Source organism: Eleutherodactylus coqui, chromosome 9 (assembly GCF_035609145.1).
Source record: "Eleutherodactylus coqui strain aEleCoq1 chromosome 9, aEleCoq1.hap1, whole genome shotgun sequence".
Taxonomy (NCBI): domain Eukaryota; kingdom Metazoa; phylum Chordata; class Amphibia; order Anura; family Eleutherodactylidae; genus Eleutherodactylus; species Eleutherodactylus coqui.
In genome coordinates this window covers 63,333,804-63,361,307 of record NC_089845.1, presented here as the reverse complement: position 1 = coordinate 63,361,307, position 27,504 = coordinate 63,333,804, and the positions used below count along the sequence as shown (strand labels likewise).

Below are 27,504 nucleotides of genomic sequence, written 5' to 3'. Positions count from 1 at the left end.
CTGCACTAACCTCTAAATAAATCTTTATAGCGGGCTGAGCTGCGTTTCTGATACAAAGCGCCACATCCACTGCAAAATATGACTATCATTTTAAAATGTTGACTCCTTCAGCTACCACTAGAGGGAGCTTAGGTGTTTACGGTTTATAGACTGAATTCAAAAACAACACAGTATGCACTGAGCTCCACGTCTCCCTCTAGTGACCAATACAGGCAGACAGAATTTTTATCATTTAACTCTACAGCTAAGCATGGGATACATAGCTCCATAGAAGACCACTATAAAAATATATTTAGCAACTTATCAGCACAGAATTGTGAATCAATCAAAGAAAACATGGTATTCAGATATAACCATCACTTACAGGCTTATATTGCCAGTCCATTAAAATATTTGTCTTATTAGCCACCAAATTCTACATATTTTCTCTTCTCCACTTAAAAACATATTTGACAGTATGAGTAAAGGTTTTGGACTCTAAGCCTGTATCGCGGGTCTATGTCCTTGTGGTAACCTTGGCTCAGAGTGAATTGAACAGCACTTTATTCCAAGCCTAATAATCACATTGTAACCTGCACCTTGATCTGTACACAATTGCTTATGTCCATCCATCATAGCCCATTGTCCTAGCACATCTTGACTTTGCTAAGCCTGACACTACACAGATGTCATTCCTTTCTATAGAAAAAGTATGAAATTGCTCCTTCACAAAAACTTTATATTCAGAAAAGGCTCAAAGAAAATCATTTTATTCAGTTAAAGGTCACATTTTCCTTTGGTAATGACATTCACTGCTTTATTCCTAGCCTGATGAAAGGGTAGCGATCTCTTTCATATATTTTAGGTCTAAGTAGGAATTATACTATTGTATTTCTAAAAACGCATGTCAAGATAGGTGTTTTATACTCTTTCCTCATAAAGAGCCATGCATTCGCCTAATAGAAAGAACTAATTTCACAAGGCTTTCAATAGTCCAAAAAATGCTATGGAGTTTTATCTATTTGGCTTCACATAGAAATATCATATAAAAAAGTATATAAATATTAACGTCAGTATGTAGTTTCCGACTTTTGATTCATGTGCTGCTAATCCTTTATCTACAAAATTGCTTGTTCCATTCAAGGAGCTAATTTACAATTGCAACAACTCTCTTTCACCCTATTTAAAGTCTGCGTTGAGTACCAAAATGTTATTAAATAGCAAAACCGATTTTTGCGGCATAACCATTAAACTCCTTATGTAGGCGTTACAGAATATGTTGCATGATTAAGATTACAATGTTGCAAATTGCTAGCAAAGATTGTGTGAGGACATCCGGCTTTTGCTGGCTTTGTGACATTTATCAAAACTAGTCATAAGAAAACTCGGCACAGTCGCCCAAAGCCACCAATCAGAGTTCAGGTCTCATTTTTAGAGGCCTCCACTTACACCAGTTTTGATAACTCTTGATAACTCTTCGGCAATATGTTTGGGTATTAAAAAGTTCTGTCCATAAATGATTATTACCAGAAATACTGTATCTATATAGAACTTACACTTTTACTTGCCAGTTTGTAATAGATCTTAATCAGACAGTGGAGGAGATTTAGAGAGGTTCTTACCCTACTGGCAGGGTGTGTTCGTATTTCGCTGATCTGCTGCAAATTTTCGAGTGGCTTTTGGTGCAGATCTGCTGCAGTTTTCACCCCTACAATTTGAATCAATTGAAAGGGTGAAATCAGCTGCAGATCTGCAACAATATCTGCAGCAAATCAGGGAGGTGAGAACACTCTAAAAGTCGAATTTCAAGATCCTTCACTGGACTAGAACTGTATTTGGTGTTCATGTAAAGCAGATCTACACTAATATGGAAAATACATAGACTGATTACCTTATAGCACATGGTCATACATCAAATAAGGTCTGGGAAATCTTTCTTCCATTTACACTAACAAGCACTGTAATTTGCAGCCTAGCAGAGGGTGAGAAGATATTCTTTCGACACGGCTAGTGCTGAGAAATGTAGATTTTTTTTATGTTATAAGCATAATGGAGAAATTATTTGGATAACTGACAGTATAAGGCACTGCATCAAACTGGATGGTTAAAATCGGTATTTTCTGAGACGCTTACTTATTAAATCACGGATCAATGATTTTTGCATTTCACTGAAGATATAGAAAGCATAGAGTCAGTAAATCACATTCATACTTGCGTCAATGTCAGGATGATTGTAAATATAGCCAGTTCTAGATACATTGAGGAAATCAATTAACAGCGCAATCATCCAGTGGCTAGTACCTCATTCAATACTGGTTAGTACCTATTGCCAGAGCACAACTCGGCTGCAGCGTTTAGTGAATGAGGTGCTAATAGTTCACAAATTTTTAGGACAACATCTTAGGTATTACATAACACAAGATATCCACTGCACCCCCAGTTCATTTGACTCTTGCTAATAATTTTCTCTATTCCTCAGTGCTCACCTTTCCCTTCCTAGGGATATGCCTGTCACCTCCAAAGAGCCTGCCCAGTGAGTCAAGAAGACCTGAGTCCCTGTACCGCCCGTGGGCTCCATGTCTAGAGTGGTCAGAAGCGCTTGCTGATGCCATGTGTTTTGATCCGTGACCACGAGACAGTTTCTGTGATGCCATCAAATCCGTTTCTGGTGAAGTTGTTCCACTGTCCTCTGGGATGGTTTGAAGCTCATCTGATTCAGAGGGCCGATCTTTGAAGGTGTTGTCCTCCCTTCCAGGAGCATCTCGGGAAAAAAGGCGGACCAAGTGTGGGCGAGAGGCAGCGTCTGCTTGGTTGGCACCCTTCCAGTCATTCTTGGGGTCTTCTGTGCTCGTGGAGTCAGTCACCGCCGTGCTCTTGGATGAGGTGCCATTGTTCTGGTTCACATCTGCTGCAAATAATAAGAGGGAGATGTGAATGCAGGGCTGTGAAAAGAAAACAATGAGTCCTTCTTCTCACTATCCTGATTTAGCTATTTCACGCAAAGCTCTAAGAATATGTTCATGGCATTTCAGAGGGAGGAATTACAAGTGAACTGGGGAAAATACTTCTCAAGATGTCAGCTCAATAAATGTAGTTTACACATAACAAGCTTGATTAGAACTTATCAGAAGTACAATCTCAATAGGAGCTACAGCAAGCAACTGAAAGAAATACCATCTATTAGCTATTTCAAGTAGCAAACCCAACTTTTTTGACTACCTACTGCGATAACTTTTTTCAGCATCACTTCTGTAAATGCAGACAGGTAAGTATCCCTGAAGATTGTCAACTATGAAGAAATAAAGCACCAGCTCCTGACTAAAGACCTTTATGGTGTTACAGGAGACTACCGCATGAAAGCTACTCATTTCTTGTGGTCAGGTTTTTGGGGTGCTTTACAACCTTGGTACACAAGACCACGTAAGAAATGTACTTTATTGATTAGAAGATTCACTAAAATCCATTTGCAATTCAAAACGCTTTACTATGTACAAGATGGAAGACCGGAGTGGAATCAGAGAGGTAACGCTTTATTTTTACATTTTAAGCCTATATGCAGACATTTTAACATCTTGGAAAAAACCTCCATCAAGGCCAGCACCTGAGTCAGAAGGACATACATCGGGACAGAATTTCACATGCTAGATGTAAATAAGAATGTTTCCAATTGTTGAAAGCAAATCGGAAACTTTGAAAATAGTGAGCAAGCTGACCATAAAGTGCATTAGAAAGTTGCATAACTTTTCACTATGCAACGAATAAGGCTGCTTTCATTTCTGGGGCCGGGTTTTCGTTTTCCGGCTCCATTTGGGGAACAGGAAAGGGGATAATTCCCTGGCCAAATGGGTCACTCTTATGATGAAACTGAATAGTGATAAACGGACCCTATTGACTATAATGGGGCCCGTTCGGCACTGTTTCCTGGTCAAAAAAGGCAACCTTATGATGGTACCGAACAGTGTTGAACGGACCCCATTGACTATATTGGGGTCCGTTCGGTTTCCGCTCAGCTGCCTGGCATTTTACCGGAAGAAAAAGTGCTTCTGGTATTTCGTGCCGAATCTGCAATGGAACCTTTGAATGGAGGTTCTAGCAGAGATGTGAACCTGGCCTAAGCATTTTTTTTTTTTACATAAAACTTAGAAACACTTTAGTTTCAATTTAGTCTTTGAGATTTTCCTCAAGCCATTTACAGTCCTTTCAGCTGCTCCAACATTCATTAATACGATCGATCGTAATTACTGCACTGTTGCCTTCAACCAACAGCAATTGGCAGGACAAACTACAGTGACCATGAAGCTACGCTGTAATATAAGGGGGGTTTATGTATGTTTTATGGGAATAGGGTAAACTCCAGAATATTTGAAATGACTTCTAGTAATCACCAATATAGACAGACAAAAGGATTAAAGATATTATCATAGTACTCTGTTTTCTATGAAAATCTAGAAGAGACATTGTTGAGCTGTCATTTGGTGATCTCACTCTTATTGTCGGTCTTTCACGGTACTGCGAGTACAATTTACTTATCGTAACTCTGTAATAGAGATGAGCGAGCATACTCGCTAAGGACGATTGCTCGAGCGAGTATTGTCCTTAGTGAGTACCTGCCCGCTCGGAAGAAAAGGTTCGGGTGCCGGCGCGGGGGAGCGGTGAGTTGCGGGAGTGAGCAGGGGTAGCGCGGGGGAGAGAGAGATCTCCCCTCCGTTCCCCCCTGCTCTCTCTCGCCGCTCCCCGCCCCCCACCGGAACCGAACCTTTTCTTCCGAGCGGGCAGGTACTCGCTAAGGACAATACTCGCTCGAGCAATCGTCCTTAGCGAGTATGCTCACTCATCTCTACTCTGTAAGCTATCAAGTGTGAAGAATAAAAACAGTTAAAAGATTTCTACTTCATCTATATCACATAACACAAGACCAGGAACTTTGGGGTAGTTCAATATCACAGCAGGCCCATTCTGTCAGTTTATTGTAGTTACACCCTTGCTTGGAAGGATCAGCTTTGTTATCAGCTTCAGCATTGTTTCAGGGGAGAAAATGACTGAATCCAATATAATAGGCGTCTGTTACCGCAGCAGGGTAATGGATGCGACTCTAGTGCTACAGTACCAGGTGACTGCTTCATCCTTGAGTCTCATTCAGAAGTTTTCACATCTTTAAAGGTACTTTTAGACCGAATGATTATCATTCAAAAAATCGTTCGGTCTGAGCGTCAGCCAACGACTAAACTACTTTTCCCGGTCGTTCATTTTATGCAGCATAATCATCATCGTTGGCTCGTTCACTTATCGTTCGGCTTAAACAGCGAATGTGAAAGACTGACCGATACTGAATGATTCTTGTTTGAACGAGCCAACGATGTCACTAAATAGGCTGCATGAGAGCGAACGAGCCAGAGGTGATGTCACTTGCTTGTTCAAACAAGAATTGGCTTATCTAAAAGCAGCCTAAGTGAAGCTCCACCATCTTTTATAATGACTCTGTAATCAGTAAATGTATAAACGTTTTTAGGTGAATTCTTTTCACCTTTGTGAAATGAAGACAAACAAATCTCCTGTTACTACCTGAAAACCGTGAATACCCTGCTGTTGATGGACACAAGGCCAGGTTACAATGAACATTTTTGTGGAATCTTTCACCTGTAAAAACCGTTTCATGTGGTTCTGCGCATATAGTTTTCTACAGTTTTTCAGGGTATCTGTGTGGAGTCAAGGTGTCGGTGTGGAGTCAAGGTGTCGGTGTGGAGTCAAGGTGTCGGTGTGGAGTCAAGGTGTCGCTGTGGAGGCAGGGTGTCCCTGTGGAGGCAGGGTGTCCCTGTGGAGGCAGGGTGTCGGTGTGGAGTCAAGGTGTCGGTGTGGAGTCAAGGTGTCGGTGTGGAGTCAAGGTGTCGGTGTGGAGTCAAGGTGTCGCTGTGGAGGCAGGGTGTCGCTGTGGAGGCAGGGTGTCGCTGTGGAGGCAGGGTGTCGCTGTGGAGGCAGGGTGTCGCTGTGGAGTCAAGGTGTCGGTGTGGAGTCAAGGTGTCGGTGTGGAGTCATGGTGTCCGTGTAGAGTCAGGGTAGCGGTGTGGGGTCTTGGTGTCAGTGTAGCTTCAGGGTGTCGGTGTGGAGTCAGGGTGTCGGTATGGGATCAGGGTGTCGGTGTGCAGTCTGGGTATCGGTGTGCAGTCTGGGTATCGGTGTGCAGTCTGGGTATCGGTGTGCAGTCTGAGTATGGCTGTGGGAGGGTCATTTTTAGCACCCATATACAAGAGTTGGCCTTACATGAAAATACTAATATAACTGCAGGAATTCATATTGGCTGTTAGTGTCAGGCCTTAACTCTAAACCATTTCCATGATTTTTACATTTAATTAAGTGGCTAAGGTTCTGTTAAGAGCTGCCGATTTCTCATTTGAATGAGCAAACTCTGTTGATAGCTCATTCAAATGACAAATCGTTCAGCTCTTCACATTTGCTGTATAAGTGAATGAGAACGACTGAACGAGCGCCGTTTAAACGGAATGATTAATGAACGAGCCAACGATGATTTCTATGTCCACATAAAATGAACGATGAACGAAAGGTGAACGATTTATTGTTTGATCATTTGCTGTGCTTACAATTAATCATTATCGCTCATTTTCGCTCCTTTGAAGGATTTTTTTTTAACGATAATCGTTCTGTGTAACAGGGCCCTAAGAATAATTCTGAACTTCCACCAATATGACACCTAATGGGAGAGCAACATACTGCATACAATGATAATACGTTCCTCGAACACGGGGATGTCACTACAGATTCAACCGTCACACAAAAAAGTGGCTCTTTTGTGACGGCTGTGAAAGTGTAGTAGGAGGGCCTTGCTGCGGTCAGTTACATATATCATGAATACACGGTATGCCAATGTACACAAAAGAAATAGGAATATTGTTACTTATAGACATACTTATGTCAAATAACATGCTACAAACCAGTGCACCAGATTGATAAAGAGATATAGATTTTTTTGCATTCTCCCCTTTAAAGGAAGAGGAGAGGAGGCACGGGAGCCCCGTTTTCGGGATTGTTGGGAGTCTCAATAGTGAGATCCTCAACAATAAGACTTTTATCACTCAGCCTATGTAAGTTCCAATGGGCCAAACCTGAGGGTATTGTAACTTAAGGGATGACTGTGTTTGCATATAAAGGTTCATTAAGTTAAAAAACAATGAACTAGTCGTCCAGAAAACACGGAGCATACAGGTAAATCTCTGAAGGAGGTACACAATACGCAGCATGGAGATCAGGACAATCAATGGCTCCACCTAAACAATTATTCATAGAGCATTAAGGGCTTCAACAGACGAACGTATTCGCAAATAAGCTCGTTCAACGGAACGTATTTGCACATAAACAAGGTTTTCAGATGGCAATACTCATGCTAATTTGTGCGTGTCAGCGCATAGTAATGTAGATTTTGTGCGTAATAAGGGCCATCTGTCTTCTTTTCCCCGTCACACCCTTCCCCTTCCCTTCCTTAACCTGCCATAGACTTCTATGGCAGCTTTCTGCATAAAATGCAGGAAGATATGGCAAGTCCTATCTTTTCTCACGCATAAAATCAGTGGGTCCGATTTGTCATCTTTTGCGTGAGTTTCACACATGCAAAAACCTCTGTTTAAGGCCTGTTTCACACGGGCTACAAAATCGCACAATTTTGTAGCAATACGACATCGCTACAAGACGCATGCATGTGAAGCCCAGGGTTTCCAATGGGTTCTTTCACATGAGAGATGCTTTGTAGCCCGAAAGAACCCATTGGAAACCATGAGCTTCACATCTACGCGTTTTGTAGTGATGCAGCATTGCTACACAATCATGCAATTTTGTAGCCCGTGTGAAACAGGCCTAAGCTCTAATGGAGTGGGTGGCACAGTAACTTTTACTAGTAAGTTCTACCTGTTTGAACACTTTATCAGTGTTACAACAATTCCCAGTTTCCGACAAATTCTCTTTCCTCGGGTGGATGTGACACCACAACTTTTATTTGCTTTGCAAAGAAACAGAAGAATACAGGTGCGAGCAATAGGGGATGTAGGGGTAAGACAACACCAGTATTAAAAATACACACAGTAGCTGGGGGTCCTGGTACATATCCTGCATGGGGACCAAGAAGCTTCAAGTTATGCCTCTGAGTATCCAAAATGAATGATTCAGTTAGCATTCATTGTCTTGTTCACTCTGGAGGCATTTCTCAGGAGGCGCTTTTATACACACCCAGCATGCTCTAGGTATAATGGTTTTAGAAGGACGTTTCTCCATAGACTTCTCTACAGAACATCAGAAATGTTAGAAAATAGGTTTAAATCAAATGGTGCAAAGCAATAAAAAACACCACCAAAAATGCACATAAAGATGTAGAAAAAAGTGTGCAAATGAGGCCCTATATTACTGACTTACGGGCAACCACTGCTAATTATACAATTTCCAAATATTTTAGATCAAACTTTTCTAAACCAGAGCATTTACACAGCAAAAGTGGAGTCCAGACTATGGAAATGCTAGGGCTAAAGCACATACATGTCTAAATCTATACAGTGCCTTGGAGCAATATGGAAAAACAACATGGGTCTTACAAACAGGAACATTGCCTCCTGCATATTAATACTGTATAACAGACTCTTATTGTCCACTAAAAATAGCTGCATGCGTTAACACAAAGAATATTTATGCCACAAGAGCATTTTTATTCTCCAAGGCTCACAAACCAGTTGACCGCTGTATCAGCTCCTAAAAAGAGATTTTAAGCAACAAAAACTCTTAAAAACGTAAGTACCGTACATACACAGACATGCCTTATATACACACATATATACACTATGCTGACAGAAGTATTGGGGCATCCACCAATTCTGTGCTGCCAGGTGAAGGGGATAGGCATCTCGAATTTGTGAGCGTTAGGTATGACGGAGCGTATGGACCCTTGACTGATTCTCGTTTGCACAAGCGAGTGACATCACCTCTAAGGCCACTCCCATACGGGCGTTCAGTTAAACGCTGCTCGGAACCATGGCGATAACGAGTGATGTTTTTGAAGACATGTCACAGCGTTTAACTGCGCTTTTTAACGCAACCCAACATTGTGATGGGTGACGGGGTGCATTAAAAATCGTGAAAATGCTAAATATTTAATGGGGCTTCTTAGACCTGTGAGAATGAACGCGTAGGTCTGAGAAGCCCTATTAAAATCAATGGGAGCGTTATATAGCGGCGGTCAAAATACTGCGCTAATCGCGGTAAAAAGCAGTGTTTGTGAGAGTGGCCTAACTCGTTTGCACTCGTGCAGCCTGTTGAGACAGGTAAACCATTGGTTATTGTGAAGTCCTCAGTGCCAATGGGTACAGAGACATTCTGGACAATGTTGCATTACCTATCCTGTGGCAATACTTTGGTACAACTCTCTGTCTCTACCAACATGACCGAGGACCATGTCATACAATACACAGTGTTAAAGTTGTTTTGAGGAGTGCAACGTCTGCAAACGTCATTGGTCAGCCTAAAGTCCGGATCTCAATCCCATCAAGAATCTTTGGGACAAACTAGAATGCTGTGCCCATCATCCCCCACATCACTATCTGAAGCTCTCCTTGAGGAATGGAGGCAAATCCCTCCACACATCTGAATTTAGTGGAAAGTATGCCTAGGAGGATTACTGCAGTCAGTGAGGCCAAAGCCGGCTCAACACTGTACTGAAAAATGTGAATAAAATTGAATTTCCACACCTTTCATGTGTGTCCCAATACTGTTGTCAACATAATGTTATATATGATATATATATACACATATATATATATATATATATATATACATACACATATATTTATTGTAGTGATGCAGTATCAGAATGACCTGCAGAGTGTGCTAGTCAGGCAGTCGGATACCGGGAATGTAAGAGATAGTGTTAACACCTGATGGGTGTAGCAGGAAGTGGTTGCATTTAAGCCAGTTCCTGTCAGAAGCAGGGGGAAGTTACAGCTCAGCAGTGCAGGACAGGCTGCAAGCGGAGGTCTAGTGTGGACTAGTTGGGTCTGTCACCCGGTCTGAAGGAGGAAGAAACGCCCTCCAGATGCCCCAGGAGGGGGTTAGTGACAAAACCCTGTGGGTTGCGAACCCTATTTGCTTTTGTGGACTGTACATAGTTTCCTTGTGTGCTATAAAATAAAGGCTGGCAGGAACCAGATTTGAAAAAAAACTTCTGTTTCTGGAGCATAATTCATGTGAGGTGGCCATTCCAGTATCCCAAAGTGGGGCGATCCTATGGCAAGCAGACCCCAACTTGCCACAATATATATATATATATTTTTACACTCACGTGCACAACAAATACATAAAATTGGAAGAAAAAGGAAATTAACATTTTTGATTACTAATAAAATAAGATCCAATTGTTTAACATCATTTTTCTTTCATTTTTGTTAGCCATTAAATGTGTTAGGAAACACTGCCATAGGCCACCTGCAGACGGGCGGGTCGGATCCGGCTGTGAGGATTCTCGCTGCGGGACCCGACCCGAGCGCCTGCAGAGAGCGGCACATACTCACCCGCGCACGCGGCTCTGGCCCCGCACAGAAATAGAGCATGCCGTGGTTTGTTTGCCGCACGAGATTTTGCGTGGACAAACCGCGGCCATCTGCCTAGGATTGCGTTTGCTAACGCAATCCTATGGCAGCTTCCAAGGGCGGAAATTCCGCGGGAAATCCCGCTGCAGAATTTCTGCCCGTCTGCAGGAGGCCCTACACCCATGACATTTTTACTCATAGATTCTCCTGAAGAACCATGCGGAGACCAAGAAAATGTGTTAGACTTGGCTTCCCAGACAAAATGGTGTCAATGTTATGATAATAATGTCCAAAAGAGTAAAGCACCATTTGGACACAACGATTTAAGCTAAAAAAAAAAAAATCGTTCAAAGCCGTCTTTTGAGCAATAATCGATGTGTCTAACTGCACTGACATCGTGCGGTGGTGGTTAGGCCATCGCTGATCTTTCAGCATGCTAAAGGATCAGCGATCAGTTATTGGGAATTCACAGCGGGATACAGCTGATACTATTGTTTCAGCAGTATCCCACTCCCTGAAGACAGGCAGGGTATGAACAACAGAGTGGTCCAGTTGCGTTTGTCATCCCCCGCTGTGAGCGCTCAGCTATATGACAGCCGGGCGCTCCAAGCAGAGAACAGCTGGATGCAGAAGGCAAGCGGCCCGCTTGTCTTCTGCATCCTCCGCTCTGAGCGCTCAGCTGTATAACAGCCAGGCGCTCCGTGCGGAGAACAGCTGGATGCAGAAGACAAGTGGCCCCGCTTGTCTTCTGCATCCCCCGCTTGGAGCGCAAGGTGATCGCTCAACGTTTGAGCGATCACCTTGCGCTGTAAAAGCACAAAACGATTATCGCTCAAAAGTAACTCAAAAGATTTTTTTTTTAATAATTGTTGTGTCTAAACCAGGCTTTAGGGTGCTTTCACACCTGCACTGGGGATTCCGCTTTCCTGCTCCGTTCGGGAAGCAGGAAAGCGTAATTCTTGTGGCCGAAGGTTTAATCTCAGGACGGAACAGAACAGCACCGGGGGGGAAAGGAACATGTTGATTCCAGCTGTGACCCTGCGTACGGACGCAAAATTGTACTGCGCATGACCGCATAATCACGCAGGTGGTCATGCACAGTACACCTTTTTTTGGGTTTACATTTTCTGCACTGTCGCTTAGCGATGACGCGGATACTCTCAGTCCATTCGTAATGTAATTATGGGTATATCTGTGAACATAGAGAAGAATGGGTTCTGTGTCGCGAATATCCACAATAAAATAAAACATGCTGCGTTCTATTTTCCACTCGCGGATTACGCAATTCTGACACACTAATCTGATCGGAACTGCATAATTCAATGTATTCGATTGAACTGTGTATTACCGCGGATGATACACTCACGGAATCCGTAATGCAAATCTGGTCATGTGAGACCAGCCTTAGGTAGACAAAAAATGGACACATTTATAGGTCTATGTATAGAATGAATAATACCAACTCCACTTATTGAAAAATAAGGAAGGATCCAATGGTTACATTTTTTATTGCAGAGATACAAACATATTAGACTGAAACTAAGAATATGTATCAGCATCAAAAGAATTGTTAAACTCTAAAAAGTTTCTTGAAATAATAATTACTCCCAAATATTATGAACAATGGGTTGCAACAAGCCCCTCGGTGACCCTAAAGGCAAGCTCCCTCCATGTTTTTGGTTTTGCACTGCTTCTTTCAGTTGTGTGATATCGATACCAGTATCAGCTCTGACAGTATCAGCCATTGTGTCCTTTGGCACCAGGTCTTCTTTTGCCACTGATCTGTCCAAGCATTATGGATTTTTCTAGTGATTCTGCTCGCATTACATGGTCAAAATCAGTGAGCCTGAGCCGGGCCATCTTACCCTCCAATGATATATTGGGTCTTACACGATTCAGGACTTCTCTATTTGTTACTCTCGCCATCCAGGGCATAAGCAGTAGGCATAGCATATCATTTCTCCCAGAACTCTGTTGTTTGTCAAAGGCCACTAATGTCTTCGGAAACCCCTGGTCATCGTGGTATGGTCCAGGTTGTGTAATGTGGTTTTCAATGGTCTCAAGCCCTGCGGAAACTCACTTCTAACAACATGTACTGTACATCTCACTATTGGTTAGTAAGCAAGCAATGTAGAGATATATAAAGTGCTAAGGACACAGCTATGGCAACCACAATGAAAACCTACATCTTTACAGTTCTGGCCTGCTTTCAGAGAATTGGAAGTTGAGAAAAAGAACTTACGATGCAAAGTTTCCTTTTTTATTTCTAGGCTAAATAGCTTTATTTATCCAGTATAAAAACGTTAGAACCCCTTTAAGTAATGAAAATGTTAATTGAGCACAGTTATTTAGCTCCAGCCAGCACCATGTCTGATGCTTTCACATTAATGTCATTTGTCTTCCGCTCCCCATTGGAGGACTGAACAGCTCCCCATGGTTCAGAAAGTACAAAGACATTCTCTGCTCTTTCTCCATCATATTGTGCCCTTTTGCCATGTTATTACCAGTGACAGTTATAATAAGGAACATGATGCTAAGCAGCTGGTGACGGCCTTAGTGTGTCATACAAAATGCATGCTGTACTTACAGATTAATATGGCAAGATTAATGAGATTTTAGGCAGAGTAGACTCCTGACCACTAAACCAGGGAACTGCCTCTCCCCAGTAGAGTAGTTTATGATTGATATCTGTAGACTGCACTTCTCTCAGTGGTATAAATTATACTGCACATCACCTTTATAAAAAATTAATGTAAAGGCAAACACATTCATTAGAGCTAATGAGAGCAGGGTAGAGGTAATAATGTGAGATGGAAAAATTATACCAAACTGCAGTATATGATGCAATATAGTGGAGAAGTAAAATGTTATACTGTATCTCTTTAATGAAATACAACGAGGTCTAAATGAATGTAATTGCTTTAGAACGGGAATGATGTAAAATTGTACTGTTTAACTTTCAATTAAGTAAATGAACGTGACGGTTTATTAGGGCAGGTATGCATTTTATATGCATGAAGTCACACTATGGCGCACATGTACTGCTTGAGTAAACATAATCTTCATTAAATGATGGATTAAGAGCTGAGCGCCAACCCACTATAAATATTGTTTTATTACAATCTCTCTAGTACTACAATATTAGGTCGGCTGCGCACAAACAAATCTGCAACAAATACCGTTCAGAACAGTTCGGTATGTAAAAGCGCCTTTTCCTACACATTTGCGTAAATGAATTGCAGCACGTTCTATTTTCGTGCGGATTCCGTAAAGAACAGAACTTCTGCATTTACAAAAAATGTTGTCGTCGCCTTCAATCTTTGTGACATGTATCTTAGTATCTCCTGTACTAAAAGGAGCCAAAAAAATCAGTATTAGTTTGAATTAGGTGATCAACCAGGAGATCAAGGATAAGAACATGTTGAGCTTAAAGCATGCCACCATATTTTTGGGGTCAGGAAGGGTATAGTTTCTCCTTAGGGAGAACATCTACTAGTTGCCATAAGCCTTTTAAGGACATCCATGCTCTTCTGAGAAATTTGAATATGCAAGTGGGAGATGTTACAATACCTCTACACGAAACCTATTGGAAGGCAGCATTCCTGCAACTTAATGTTAGACCTTTTAACAGGCCTTGTAACAATGACTAGAAATATAAGCCAAAGCCAAAATCTTCTGCAGAAGGAAAAGATCATCATGCATGGACCAACTGTTTTGAGGTTTTTGCCCTTCATCCGTGTGCAGTAGGTTGCTGGCTTGGTGAGAGGCCTACGATGCGGGTCAGGAAGGGTATGGTTTCCCCTTAGGGGGAGAACTTAGAAGGTGAGTGAAGAGACTTATAAGGCCATGAAAGCTCCTCTGGGAAATTTGAATATGCAAGTGATTTTTGGTAAGCTACTTTTTCGGAAGTCCTAATGCCACAATTAGTTGCTTTCCTTATACATAACAGTGCTGCTCTGCCCTCTACATTGTCCTATGCAAAAGTGTATGTATAAGTTTGTGAGACCCTCACTAGACAGAAGTAGTAGTCAAGACATAAATCTTTAAAAGATTCACTAATCATTATTTCACTAGAAAAGAATTGGGAAAGACACATGGAATCATGAGTCTAAGGCCGGTCTCTCAGACGATCCATGGTAATACACAGGCATTGTTACATCCATGCCGCACACTAAAGCACCACGCCTCAACACAGACGCAAGACCGTGTCGTAATAAAACCACAACAACTCTCACAATGTAGCATGGACCAATTACACCTCTCCTTGTAAAGATGGAAGGACGCCTGTCCCCTACTAATCAGGAAAAGGGGGGAACCCCTGCCTAAAAGCAGGGTGATTATCCCGATAAGGACAGCCCCGCTGTCTTCATCTGGACCTGGGTATCCCTGATTAGGAACCTGGAGAGAAGCACAAAACACAGGACACGACACTATTCACACACACTGAACACAGAACAGGACTGTTCATACCTTGTGTCAAGCCACTTGCACAGACATACAACACAAGTCGCTGTTCACACCAACACACAAGGTAATGCATACCACACCAAACGAGTACATCCACGTGCAAACCCACATTCGTTCACGATTAATCGCAAATACTTTCTGCAATTACTCGAAGATCTTCCGCTGCAGATATCCGTAAGCGGAATCCAACAAGTTTGGTGAGCCCGGCCTAATAAGGAGATCTGTGAAGCCAGCGGTTGAACATCCTGGTTTTCTAATATCGAGATCTACGAGTCCTCACTCTGAGATTTATGGCATACCATTAGATCACAGTCTACTATTTTGATACCACTGTTCTATAACCTGCAAAATACTTAATGTATAAATATTGTATAGATCTCTACTGTGCACTGAAGACAAACTTCTAACATTATCATAACGCCAGTACAATGTGATGTGAAATATTTACTATCAGGGGACAAAAAACTCAGAAGGTAAGAGAAAAACTAAATAAAGAAAAGTTAAATATTGTTACATTAAACATGGTTATTCAAGTAAAACGTTCAAGGGACCCTGAAGCAACGGAAGGTTCAGATAGAGAGGCGACAATGCTTTATTTGTATATGCTTATGCAAAACTGAAGAAGTCGCACGTGAAGTGGTAGCATACACAAAAACAATATGAATATAAAAACATTCTGAATAATGGATAGGAGAAGTTACGGCATATTAACTGTCCAGATCTTCACAAGCGTAACAGGATGGTTACCACACGTGAAATGTCAAAGTCATCGCTAAAAGGTTGCTACATTTTAATGCACACATCTTGGAAACCTATGAAAAATTCAAGTAAATGTGCTTTTGCCACCTTGCACATTACAGCTTTTTTTGGTTTTCACATTAGGTCTCTGAGCACCTACATATTAAACTTGCATACAGACTTTCCATAAAGGACAGACAAGATCAAATACTTGGAACGGAAAAATGAAGAATGCAGTTTTGGTCAGTCTCTATGATGTAGTCAAAGTTTAACCTTGTAATGAAAAATCAGTGACTTTAGGGCACCAAAAAATGTATGTAAGGCTGAAAAATACATACAGAATGTCCATCCAGTTCAGCCTACTATTTTGTAATGTTGATTGAGAAGACGGCATAAAAACCCATGAGTTAGAAGCCAATTTTCTTCATTTTAGGAAAAAAATTCCCTCCCGACTATAAATGTGGCAGTCAGAATGACTCCCTGGATCAACAACCCTTTGAAGTAATTAGTGACTATACCATGTAATATTGTAAAGCTCAAGAAAGATGTTCAGCCCCCTCTTAAACTCTTTTAGCAAATTTCCCATCACCATGTCCTCAGGCAGAGAGTTTCATTGTCTCACTGCTCTAACAGTAAAGAACCCCCTTCTATGTTGGTGTAGAAACCTAGACTTAAGAGGAAGCCCCCTTGTTGCAGTCACAATCCTTGGTATAAACAGACCATGGGACAGATCTCTATTCATTAATTGAAATTGCTTGGAAAATGTATCAGACACGTTTTAAAATGCGGATGACAATTGAGAAACCATGACATTTTACTCACCATTCTGATAAGGCATGAGCAGTATTTCACCACGGTACCTTGAACACTGAGTGAACACGGCTTGCAGATCAGTCCTAGATGATCAAGCTTGTGTAACGTTCTTTACCACAATTCTGGCTCTTCACGACGTGTGAAGACATAATAGCGCTGTGCAGTGAACGCTATGCCTGGCTATCACACACAAATCTGCGGATTCTATTGTACTTTTATATGGTGTCGGGCCAATTCACATCGGTGCTAGACACACCCGCACAGTAATTGAACCAGTTGGGCAGCCTAATTAGTCCCCAATGTTATTAACATTTCAAAATCGTGTAGTTCAGTGCACGAATTCCTGTGTAGCCTGCTATGGTGCCTTGGATGCGTAACTGTGCACAAAAATAGAGCATGTAGCATATATTTTAAACGCAGAATGTGAGGGAACCCTCATTCTGCGTTGTGCAAGTGGTGCTGGCGCAAGGTCTGCGGTTTGCGCAAACGATTTTGGTGCACAAAATCGCCTGTCTGCAGAAGCCCTTAAAGAGATTATTCAGGATAGGCCATCAATGTTTTATCTTAAGGGTCTCACCCCAATACACAGAATGAAGTATCTTGTCAGGGCTCAAACCCACAACCTCCTGTGCTCTAGTCAGTGGCTCTCCCTGCTGAGTCATCTAGCCTTGGACAGTTCCCCTGCATACCTTGACCTTGTTTCCAGATTCTTCTATCCAGCTCCTGTTCTAGCTCCGCCCATTCCTGATTAGAGCTTCCTATAAAAGCCTGGCCCTAACATTCCTTCTTTGCATGATTTTTCTGCTTTACAGCATTAATCAGCTCCACTTCTGCCTCCTCCTCTGCTATTACTACAAGAGCTCTTGACACAGACTTCTGGCTTCCCTTCTGACTACACTACCTGCCTCATCTATGTGTACTGCAAACCGAGACTTCTCGCTGTTGACTCCTGGCTCTTCTTTGACTACACTCCAGACCTGCGGCTGCTACACCTGAGGCTCCACCCTAGTGGCTGAAACTGCTACCCTTGTTGAATTGCCGTGGCTCCTTACTTTGCTGATCAGTAGGGTCACCTGGGGTTAGATCCGCACCGATCACACAAGGGCAGTTTAGAGATAAACCATCATTGCTCTATACGGTACGAGAAAAGCCCTTTAACTACATTTGGTTTAGATGATGTCTTAGAACAAAAAATGACATTAATGCTTATGTAAATGTATAAAATTGCCACTTGGGATTAGACAGAAAAAATGTAAACTTTTCTAACCAACAGACTCAGACCTTAAAAGGTTTTTTTACTTGTCATCTTTTGGATCAATTAGGGGAACAAAGTTCCAAATTTTACCTCTCCCCTTCCCCTTGTTGAACTTGATGGATGTGTGCCTTTTTCGCAACCCGACATATGATGCAACTAGGTTTGGGGACCCTTGGTTAAATTGAAATAGGCATTCCAACCATATTGGGTAGACAACCTCAGTGCAACCAAAACTAATACCTGTGTGTCCGAATTAAATTTTTTGGGGTCTACAATCAAGTCAGTAAGTATAAGCTGCAAGTCTTTTGTATATATGTATATGTGATCAACCTTAGGAAATTCATGGTGGCTGCACAAAGGTTGTAAATGTTTTACTCGTAACAATGAATGGATCAGCTGTCTAAGCTATTGTACAGGGTGCCACCCACAGATTTCAAACAGTGTGGGTCCAATCATATAGCAAACCCTCCTTATTGTTATAGACTTCTAGCAATGACCAGCGATGCCTAGAACGAGAGAAGAGCTAGCAGAGAACAAAAAGGTCCATAGTTTACTAGTGGTGGGATTTGCTATGACAGAAATTCTAAAGCTATGAGCGGAATGTGGCGGCACTCCAAACTGCCTGCAGATTTTCTTTTTCCAATTGTTAAATAAGTGGATTCTGTCAGCCCACCCATACCAAATCAAAATGTTTCTTTGTTTTCCTAAACCATACATATTTTCAGGGGCACAAATAAAAAGAAAGCCTGGAGAATATGCACACTCTTCTGTTTTAATATGTGCAGTGCAAAAGCTACACTCAGTATACTACCGAAATAAATGATTTACGCTATACAAGTCTGTATCTTTTGTCTTTGTCAATCATTAATGCTTTCCCCAAATTACTGTTACTCCACAACTGCTTAGAAAGTGTACATAGCAACAGGTGAAATGCATGGCAAAGCTGACAAAAACTTCATAGCAGAGCATGCTGCGGATTTGAAAAATGCTTTCGCTGCACAGAGTTTTGTTAAAGGGGTTGGCGACATTATATATAGTGAAAACGGGAAAGTGGGTAATGGGGATACTGGTAACTTAGTAATATACAGTCTTCAGAAGTCCTGAGTTACTTCCTTATAGCCACACTCCCTTCTTTTCGCATCGCCCCTGTCTTGCAAATGGCAGCTGATGGAGCGGTATGTAACTCTGTCCACCAGGGTCTCCCATTAAAACGCACTGCTGACCTATTGACTTGTGTCTAGGAAGAAAATTAGTGCAGGTTCAGTGAGTTTCAATGGTATGCGCTGATGAATGGTGTCTATCAGGTACTAATATCCTCATTACCCACTTTCTGACCTGTACTAACATATAAAAGGAGGAGGGGGGAAGAGACTTGTTATTTGTATAGCGCCAACTTATTCCGCAGCACTTTTAGGTGCTCATTTTACCAACCCTGGAAGGATGAGTCAACCTTGAGCTGGCTATTTGACCCATGTGGGAATTGAACCCATAACCTTCAGGTTGTGAGCGAGAGCTTAGGACTGCATTCTTCTGCCTTAACACTTGCATCGGCGTATGTTACTGCACCTTTTGCACCCGCAAGGCATGTTCCTTTGGGTGTGGCAAACAAAGATACACAAATATAAATATCAAATTAGCCTAATGAGTTCCAGATGTGTTCTTTTCCCTTGCGTATTGCTTGCGCATTCGCGTACCCCCCATTGACTTCTATAGAGACCTTTTGTGTACAAATGTGCAGGAAAAATACACCAATGTGAACAAAGCCATTGAAATCAAGAGGTTTTATTTTCGGCTTATTGTGCGCACATTTACGTCCGTGTCAATCTAGCCTTAGGCTTTTGCACTGTATGCTTGGTATCTGCATTGGGAGAACATCCAGTCACATCTGTATACAACTGCTCTAGCTGCATGTATCAGACACTCTCTCCCATTATTCACATAAGATGATAAGCGATGACCAGCTCACCACTTCTCAACATGGAAGTCCTTTGTGCTATAGTTTGTCTGCAACTCAGGCTTCTTAGCTGAATCGGAGAAGCAAAGGTCCAGCATTGAACAGAAATCCAATTAAAACTTCATCTTTATTCAACTCATGTTAAAAAGTTTGAACACGGCCCCCATCATACATACAGGAGTGGCTTACCTAGTACTACTGCTCAGTCCCGTTCACTTGGTTGGATCGAACTGTAGAACCATCAACAGTCACACCTACTTCCGATTCCCCTTTGCTGCACCCCCACAGACATACATAGATGACCTATCCTAAAGAAGGGCAATCCTTAAAATGTCCCGAAGACCCCTTTAAGAGTTAATCCCACTATAACACCATGCCATGTAAAAGTTTATGTATTCATGCAGTGCTCTATAGAAACAACATATTGGAAGCCATCAAGACACATAAAATCTAATTTGAAATGATGCCCAAGTACAACGAGAACGGAGGTCTTGATCAAATCTTCGATTCTGGATACTTGCTGTATGAGGAATATAACCCAATTACCTGAATAAAGAAACTCTGTCTTTCACAAAGAAATAAAACTCAAAAAACACAAAACAAAGAACTTCAATCATTTGAAAGGCATAAATGGACAGGAAGCAGGAGTAAATGTCCATTTTCGAGAATGATTGCTGCTGCCATCTGATAGGCGTCTGGCAGTATCAAATAATCAGTTTAGATTTGTTTGAGGAAATGAGACAATATTTTTTTTTCTAAACTCAATAAAATAAGAAAAGTTGTGCAACTCCAACATTGAACATGAAGATTAAATGTTAGGACGTTGTAATGAAAGAATACAAGGTTTTCTGTGAAAGGACATCTCTTCTAAGCAATACAAATGTACAGGGAGTGGACACAAATATGGAAACACCATACTAAATGCTTGCCTTAAATTACATAGGATTATAAATCATATTTCAATAAGACATGTAGAGATCGATTTTAAGTGGAGGTAATATGACACAGATGCAGATGTTTACAGCAACAAGGTTCCATTGGTCAGGGGTTTGAGCCACTAAGCTGCTGTTACCAGTTGACTCCCCAAACCACCCAGAGCAGAGCAAGAGGTGAAGTGAACACAAATTTGGTGGGAAAGCTCTCAGGCAAGCAGGGGTCAAAAGGACAGCTCAGTGCTGATGAATAAAAACCTACGCATTTTGTGGGGGTTTCCATATTTTTGTTCACCCCCTCTACATGTGTATAAGAATGCTCCTAAGTTTTGTACTAAATAGGGTCTGCGGCAGGGGGCACAGGCACAGATACAGTTTCTGTCTTGTATTGTCTCCTTATACTAAGCATGTTGGAAGAGATGTATGAAAACATTATGCGAGGGAAAAGTGGAGCAGTTGTCAATAGCAACTCACCAAATTCCAGCTCTCTTTCATTAGCAAATTAAAGCACCAACCTGATTGGCTACTATGTGCCACTGTTCCACTTTTCCCTTGCACTAGTTGTTATGAAGTCCCCATTGTGCATTGTGTATGTCCTGCTACAATGAGCCAATCACTGCCCGGCTGTAGAGTCATCACATGACATGGAGCCAACTATACAGATGTGGCTTGAGTAGGTTAGAGCTACACAGTGTCTTCGCAGCCCTGTTGGCAGCATCGGTAGTGCAATATAAGAAATATATGATACTGTCACATAAGAGTTATCCGGGCCGTTTTGGAAAGTAAGATATTTTGTACAAACTCTGGGTTTATCATTGGCGTTCACACTGAGGACATACAGCATTGACTGGTTTCAAGAGGTTCGCTCCAATCAGGTCATAAGATACTTTCTAAAGCCAGCTAATTCCATGGACAATATGCATTCAGACACAACCGGAAGAATGCATAATACTATGTGACATTCTACAGGCCAGCTGTGGTCTCCCAGTAAACCCAGGTCTTGAAGGGTCCTTATACAGTTACTGACTAATAGAGTTAAATTAGCGTTCTTATAAATCCCATAGATCTTCTGTTAATAGCTTTTAATAAAAAAAAAAAAAAAAAAAGCAAAACCTTACAATAACATGCAATTGGGCCAAGGAATGTATGGGACCATATTTCTCAGTGTGACAGTGATACATTATGAGACGTTAAACTCCTGACAAATGAGGGCTGTCTGAATTGCTATCATTTTGGATAACATAAATGCCATTTTTTCCCACTAGTCTTTTGTAGGCACTCCAACATGACAGTTTTAACCCTACCCAAATTGCTCCTAAATTTCCAATTACTGAAAGTAATCAGTGTGGATTTTTTTTTTCCTTTAACCTCAGTAAATGGTGGTAAGTATTGATGGATGGAATAGTACTTTCTTCAAGGTGCAGCATTTTGTGTAATTTGATAAAAGATGGTAATTTATGTTCCTGCATTTCTTGACAATGTATTTAGTTAGGCTTGGATGACAGACTGAGGAACACTCGGGGTGTGATATGCGCTTTTTAAAATGATGACTGAAAGTAATTAACATGATTACCTACATCTTTTACTATCTTCTCAACAATGGTACTTGCATATTTAAAAATAATAATTTCTAGAACTTGCAAGACAGGTATATTTTTTTTTAAAGAAGCCCAAGTTTGAAATTAAAATGTTTAAAACTGAAATGTATATCCACGGCCAGAAGACCGGGTGGGACCCACTAGGGGAGGAATCATTGGGCAAGACATAGAAAAAGGTTGAAAGGTTTATTCAGGTTATATACAAGAAAATGAAGGGACAGAAGAAGACATCAAACCTAGCATTGTCATTACGTATGTGGAAAAATGTTCAACAGCTAATGTCTAGAGATGAGCAAGCGTAATCGCTACGGCAAACTACTCGAGCGAGTAGTGCCTTATGCAAGTACCTGCCCGCTCGTCTCAAAAGATTCGGGGGCCGGCGGGGGAGAGCGGGGAGGAACGGGGAGAGATCTCTCGCTCACTCTCCCCCCCCCCCTTCCTGCTCCCCCCCTGCTTACTCCTGCAACTCACCTTTTGAGACGAGCGGGCAGGTCCTCGCATAAGGCACTACTCGCTCGAGTAGTTTGCCTTAGCAAGTACGCTCGCTCATCTCTACTAATGTCCTATCTTCAAATGTTCAATAAAATCTTTTTGAACATAACATTGAAATGTATAAAAATGAAAGGGGCCTTTTAGAACATATAGACACCGAGGGGAGATTCCTTCCTCAGATACACACCCCATTAGCCACCACCATCACTAAAAGGTTGTCTGCCATTCTAGAGGATCTAGGATGTCCATGTAATACATGGCTGACCTTCCATTTTAAAGGGAATATATCACCTATATTTTTTTTACTAATTAAAACCAGATAGAGAAACAAATTCTATTGTTCTAATTGTTTTTTATCTTCTGATCGTAGCACTTTTTAGTCTGCCATCTATGGGGGCTGCCACCTTTCCTGAACTACATTTAGAGATATGCTTTACAGCAGCTTCATGGGCCATATACACAGTGGACAGGAGCTGACCAACCAACTTGTATGGATTACTGTTCTAGGCATGTTCTGTGACCTGTGCAGAGGTCATTTTGCAGAGAGGAAGGTGGAGATAGTCACTGCTTATCACCTCTTGTGAATAGTGAAGTCTGTGCTATCTACGTATAATTGTTACCTGTCCTTGTAATCCTGCATGTGATGTTAAGGCCCATTTACACAGAACGATGATCGCTAAAAATTCGCTCAAATGACAGTTTGAGTGACAGTTTTGAACGATCATCTTTGCATAACTCTAAGAAGCTAATTAGAGTTAATGCAGGCGGAGCAGGATACCACTGAGATAGCTCAGAGAACAAAGTAGCTGTTTTGTAAATGCAAACCGCTGCATTGTTCTTGGAGCTTTCAGCTAGTTTTCCTGCTGAGAACTGCCAGTGGGATACCAGCGGAAAGAAAACTATCAGCGCTGCCCGCTGAGAAAATTTGAGTGCGGTGCTGATGTCTTTTGAGCAATATTTGTGTCTAAATGGGCCTTTAGTGAGATGACTGCTGCAAAGTTCTTTCAACAGATCAGGAACTGACAGACTAGTATTAGGCTCTGTGGCCAGTATAAAAAATGCAGGATTTTAGGATTTGTTTCTTTTTTAAATATAGATGGTGACTAGAGATGAGTGAGTATACTCGCTAAAGGCAATTGCTCGAGCGAGCATTGCCTTTAGCGAGGTTCTCCCCGCTCGAGACAGAAGGTTCGGGTGCCGGCGCGGGGGAGCGGTGAGTAGCGGCTGTCAGCAGGAGGGAGCGGGGAGGAGAGAGGGAGAGAGAGATCTCCCCTCCGTTCCACCCCGCTCTCCCCCGCAGCTCCCTGCCCGCGCCGGCACCCGAACCTTCTGTCTTGAGCGGGCAGGTACTCGCTAAAGGCAATGCTCGCTCGAGCAATTGCCTTTAGCGAGTATACTCGCTCATCTCTAATTGTGACCAAAGATGAGAAGCAAACAAAAATTGTGAAAAAAGTCTTAAAATACATGTGTTCAACACAAAAATAGGATAAACATAATAGATCATTTTCTGATATCAGCTTCCTTTTAACGGCCAACATATAATGCTGAAATTTACACTGAAGTAGCCAGCCGCAGCTCCCTCCAGAGATACTAGTTGATCATTGAGGGTTTCCTAAAGGGGCTTTCCGAAACCCTAACAAATGGAATAGAAACCAGGAATCATTCTAAGACAATAACTTGTCTGTTCACTTCTTTGTTTTCTGGCACTGCAACAGTGTTGTCCCCGTAAACCCGTAAGATCACTGAGTGATTGACTGCAGCAGCTACATAGGTAGTCGGTGACAATACCGCTGCAGCTAGACCGGCGCTTCGGCGATGACATCACAGACAACATATGTGACTGCTGAGGCCAACGATTTGCTGTGCTCCATGTTTAACTAAAAGTGGCTTTGTAGTCAGCAAATCTAATGTCTGCAGTAGGTCAAATGGACAATATTTCTCCCAGATTGAAAACTGAGTGCATATAAGAGGTGTTAATGTGTATTAATGTGTGTTCAAAATCCGCAATCACAACTCGGATGAGATTTATAATTTCATGTAAAAGGCAGATAAATCAGCTGCATGCACAAGAGCTCAGGCAAATCTCACAATCAGTCCTTATCTATGAACTGCAGAATCTAGCAATGTGTACCCAGCTTTGTGAAATATGCAGTATTCATTAGTTTTATACTCATTTTATACTTTATTGTATAAAAAAGTTGTATGATTTGAAGATAAAAATGTTTAAGGGCTGAGCATGAGCTAAGATAAAAAATAAATCATACTCACCTGCCCCCTTCCCTGGGGCATAGCTAACCGGCTCCCGCTGCCCTGAGATGGTCCTCCGCTGCCAGAAGTCAGGTTATAATAATAACTTTACATTCATACATATAATACATATACATATATGTACATACATATAATATACTGGTGATCTTGATGCAGGGGCCCCTGTGGGCGACTGTAGATCAGGACATGATGACGGGGAATTCCTCCAGCTCACACTCCGCAGGGGGTGCAAGTGGTGAAAGTAGATGCAGGCCTGACTACACTACTTCATCCCAAACAACCAGCAGCATTGCAACCGGACCTCTAATTACCTATGGGCTGTCGGATGCCTAATCTGTCTCTATCCTGTGCTATACACTGATCCCTAACTATGGCTACTAATACTAATCACACTATATATCATCCGTAGGGAGCTGCTAAAAGCTTAGAACTTAAAGGGGTTGTATAGGGTTATGCAAATATGGCTGTTTTCTTTCATACACAGTGCCACCCTTGTCTGTAGGTTGTATCTGGTATTACAGCTCAGCTCCCATTCACTTCAATAGAGCTGAGTTGCAACACCACACACAACCTTATGGACAGCGGTGGAGCTCTGTTTGAAAGAAAGCAGCCATGTTTTTCTAACTCTGGAAAACCACTTTAAGTAACAGGTCGGGTTTGTGTCATACACCTGAGGTCTCACAAGACCTGACAGACATATATGTATAATCAAGAAGTCTAGTGGCTCTGTGTAGAAAAACTGAGAGACCAGCAGCTATTATCTCTCCTTATACATATCCCCTCGCTCCAGCTGTATAAGCTGAACAGATCCCCTGCAACATATATGGATATCTGAGTAATCATACAGTTTCAGCAGCTCCTTTTCCAAAACCACCCACCTCCTTGTCTTCCCCCTTGTATATACCAAAACCCCTGTGCTATTCCCTGGGGTCTCTGCTACCAGCCAGCAGTGGCAGAAGCATTGGCCATATATCAGCTATCCATGGGTTGCAAGGTTCATCATTTGCAATTGTTATACCCTAGGAAGATAGCAGCTCCCTACATGTGCATAGAGAAACAACTGTCAATCACTATTAAGACCGCCCAGTGGACTCCAAAGCCCAGAATGAGAAGGGATTTACAGCCATCAATGACAAGTTATATTCAATCTTTTCCCACAAGACTATATATTAATCTGCTCCTCTCCTTCTGCTCTATAACAAGTTGTTTTCAGATCAGTCTATATTTTCAATGTGTCAGTTTCTCTATAATTAAGTATGTCAATAGTTTACTTTAATCAGAACAATGGGCAAATTTGCAGTGGAAATTCCGTGCGGAATTTAACTGCGGCAAATCCGCATGCGGACGCTAATCCTGGGATTAGCCAGCCATGTAGGCGAGATTTGTCAAAAATCTCATCCACACGGAACAGCCAATCCGTTGCGGCAGAGACGGCACTGTGGCGCGGATTCCCTGGCTGCAGCATGTCAATTTTTTTTTTTTACGTTGCGGCTGCGCTCCTCTCTATGGGAGTGCTGGCCGCAGTAGAAAAGCATGCGGCCAAGCCACTCCAAAACGGCATTATTTCCTCCGGGAAAATGACCCGTGTGACCCCAGCCTAAGAAGGGTCTGAACAGTGTAGAAAGCATCCAGTTAAAATCACCACTATCGGGGTATGTTCACATGGCACAATTTGAAGTGGAATTTTCTGTGGCTTTTTGCCACGGCTTTTGGCACAGATCTGCATGCTCAATTTTCTCTGCCACATGTCACTTCTTGATGCGGAAAGGCATGGAAATGCAACTTTTCATACTAGAATTCCGCACGTAGATTTTGCTCATTGGCATGGTAAATTCCGCGTGTGGATTCACGCCAAAATCCGTGGGAAAAAGCCACCCATTTTGACGCTTTTTTAGGCAGAATTTGCCATACCAATTTCCGCTATGAGAATACACTTTTACAATGCGCTGTGCATGCCCTGTATACACTAGAATGGTTCTATAAACATTTACAGATAATTAAGGCCATGATAAACAGAGTGCTTGTATGTACTGTAGGCCACATTGCACACCGTGAAGGTCAACACTTCATCCAGTGGAGTAAAAATTCCACTTTAGTGATGTTGGATTCAGTTATGTAAAGTGATTAGTACAAAGGTAAACAAAAGGAAGGCTTTTGTTAAAAGGAAGAAAAACTTGTTTGCTCAGCTGTTAGTGTAACTCTCATGGCACGTGTTCCATGTCACGGTTCCCTTAACTAATACACGCAGCTGCCTTAGCTTTCCGAATGGCGTTCAGAAGACTTTTACCTTCACAATATTTGGTTAACCTGTGGATAAGCCATAAAATGTCTGAAATGGTAACACCCTTTTAAAAAGGATCAGGCAGGTGCTCTAAGCTGCTAATGAGTAGTTTTATATTGTTTGTTGCCTTACTTAGGAGCAAAAGGACCCTGG

The 27,504-nt window shown here is 41.9% G+C and overlaps 1 protein-coding gene across 3 annotated transcripts in view; it reads right to left on the bottom strand.

The window, feature by feature from the left end:
- The window catches only part of MBP (myelin basic protein), a 183,434-nt gene that overhangs the window by 43,658 nt on the left and 112,272 nt on the right, over positions 1–27,504 (bottom strand). For 2 of the 3 annotated variants that reach the window (XM_066579475.1, XM_066579474.1), the window contains exon 4: positions 2,466–2,887. In XM_066579475.1, coding sequence (XP_066435572.1) covers positions 2,466–2,887 — 422 coding nt within the window. The remainder of the gene's footprint in view (positions 1–2,465; positions 2,888–27,504) is intronic. The other variant, XM_066579476.1, reaches the window with a different exon arrangement.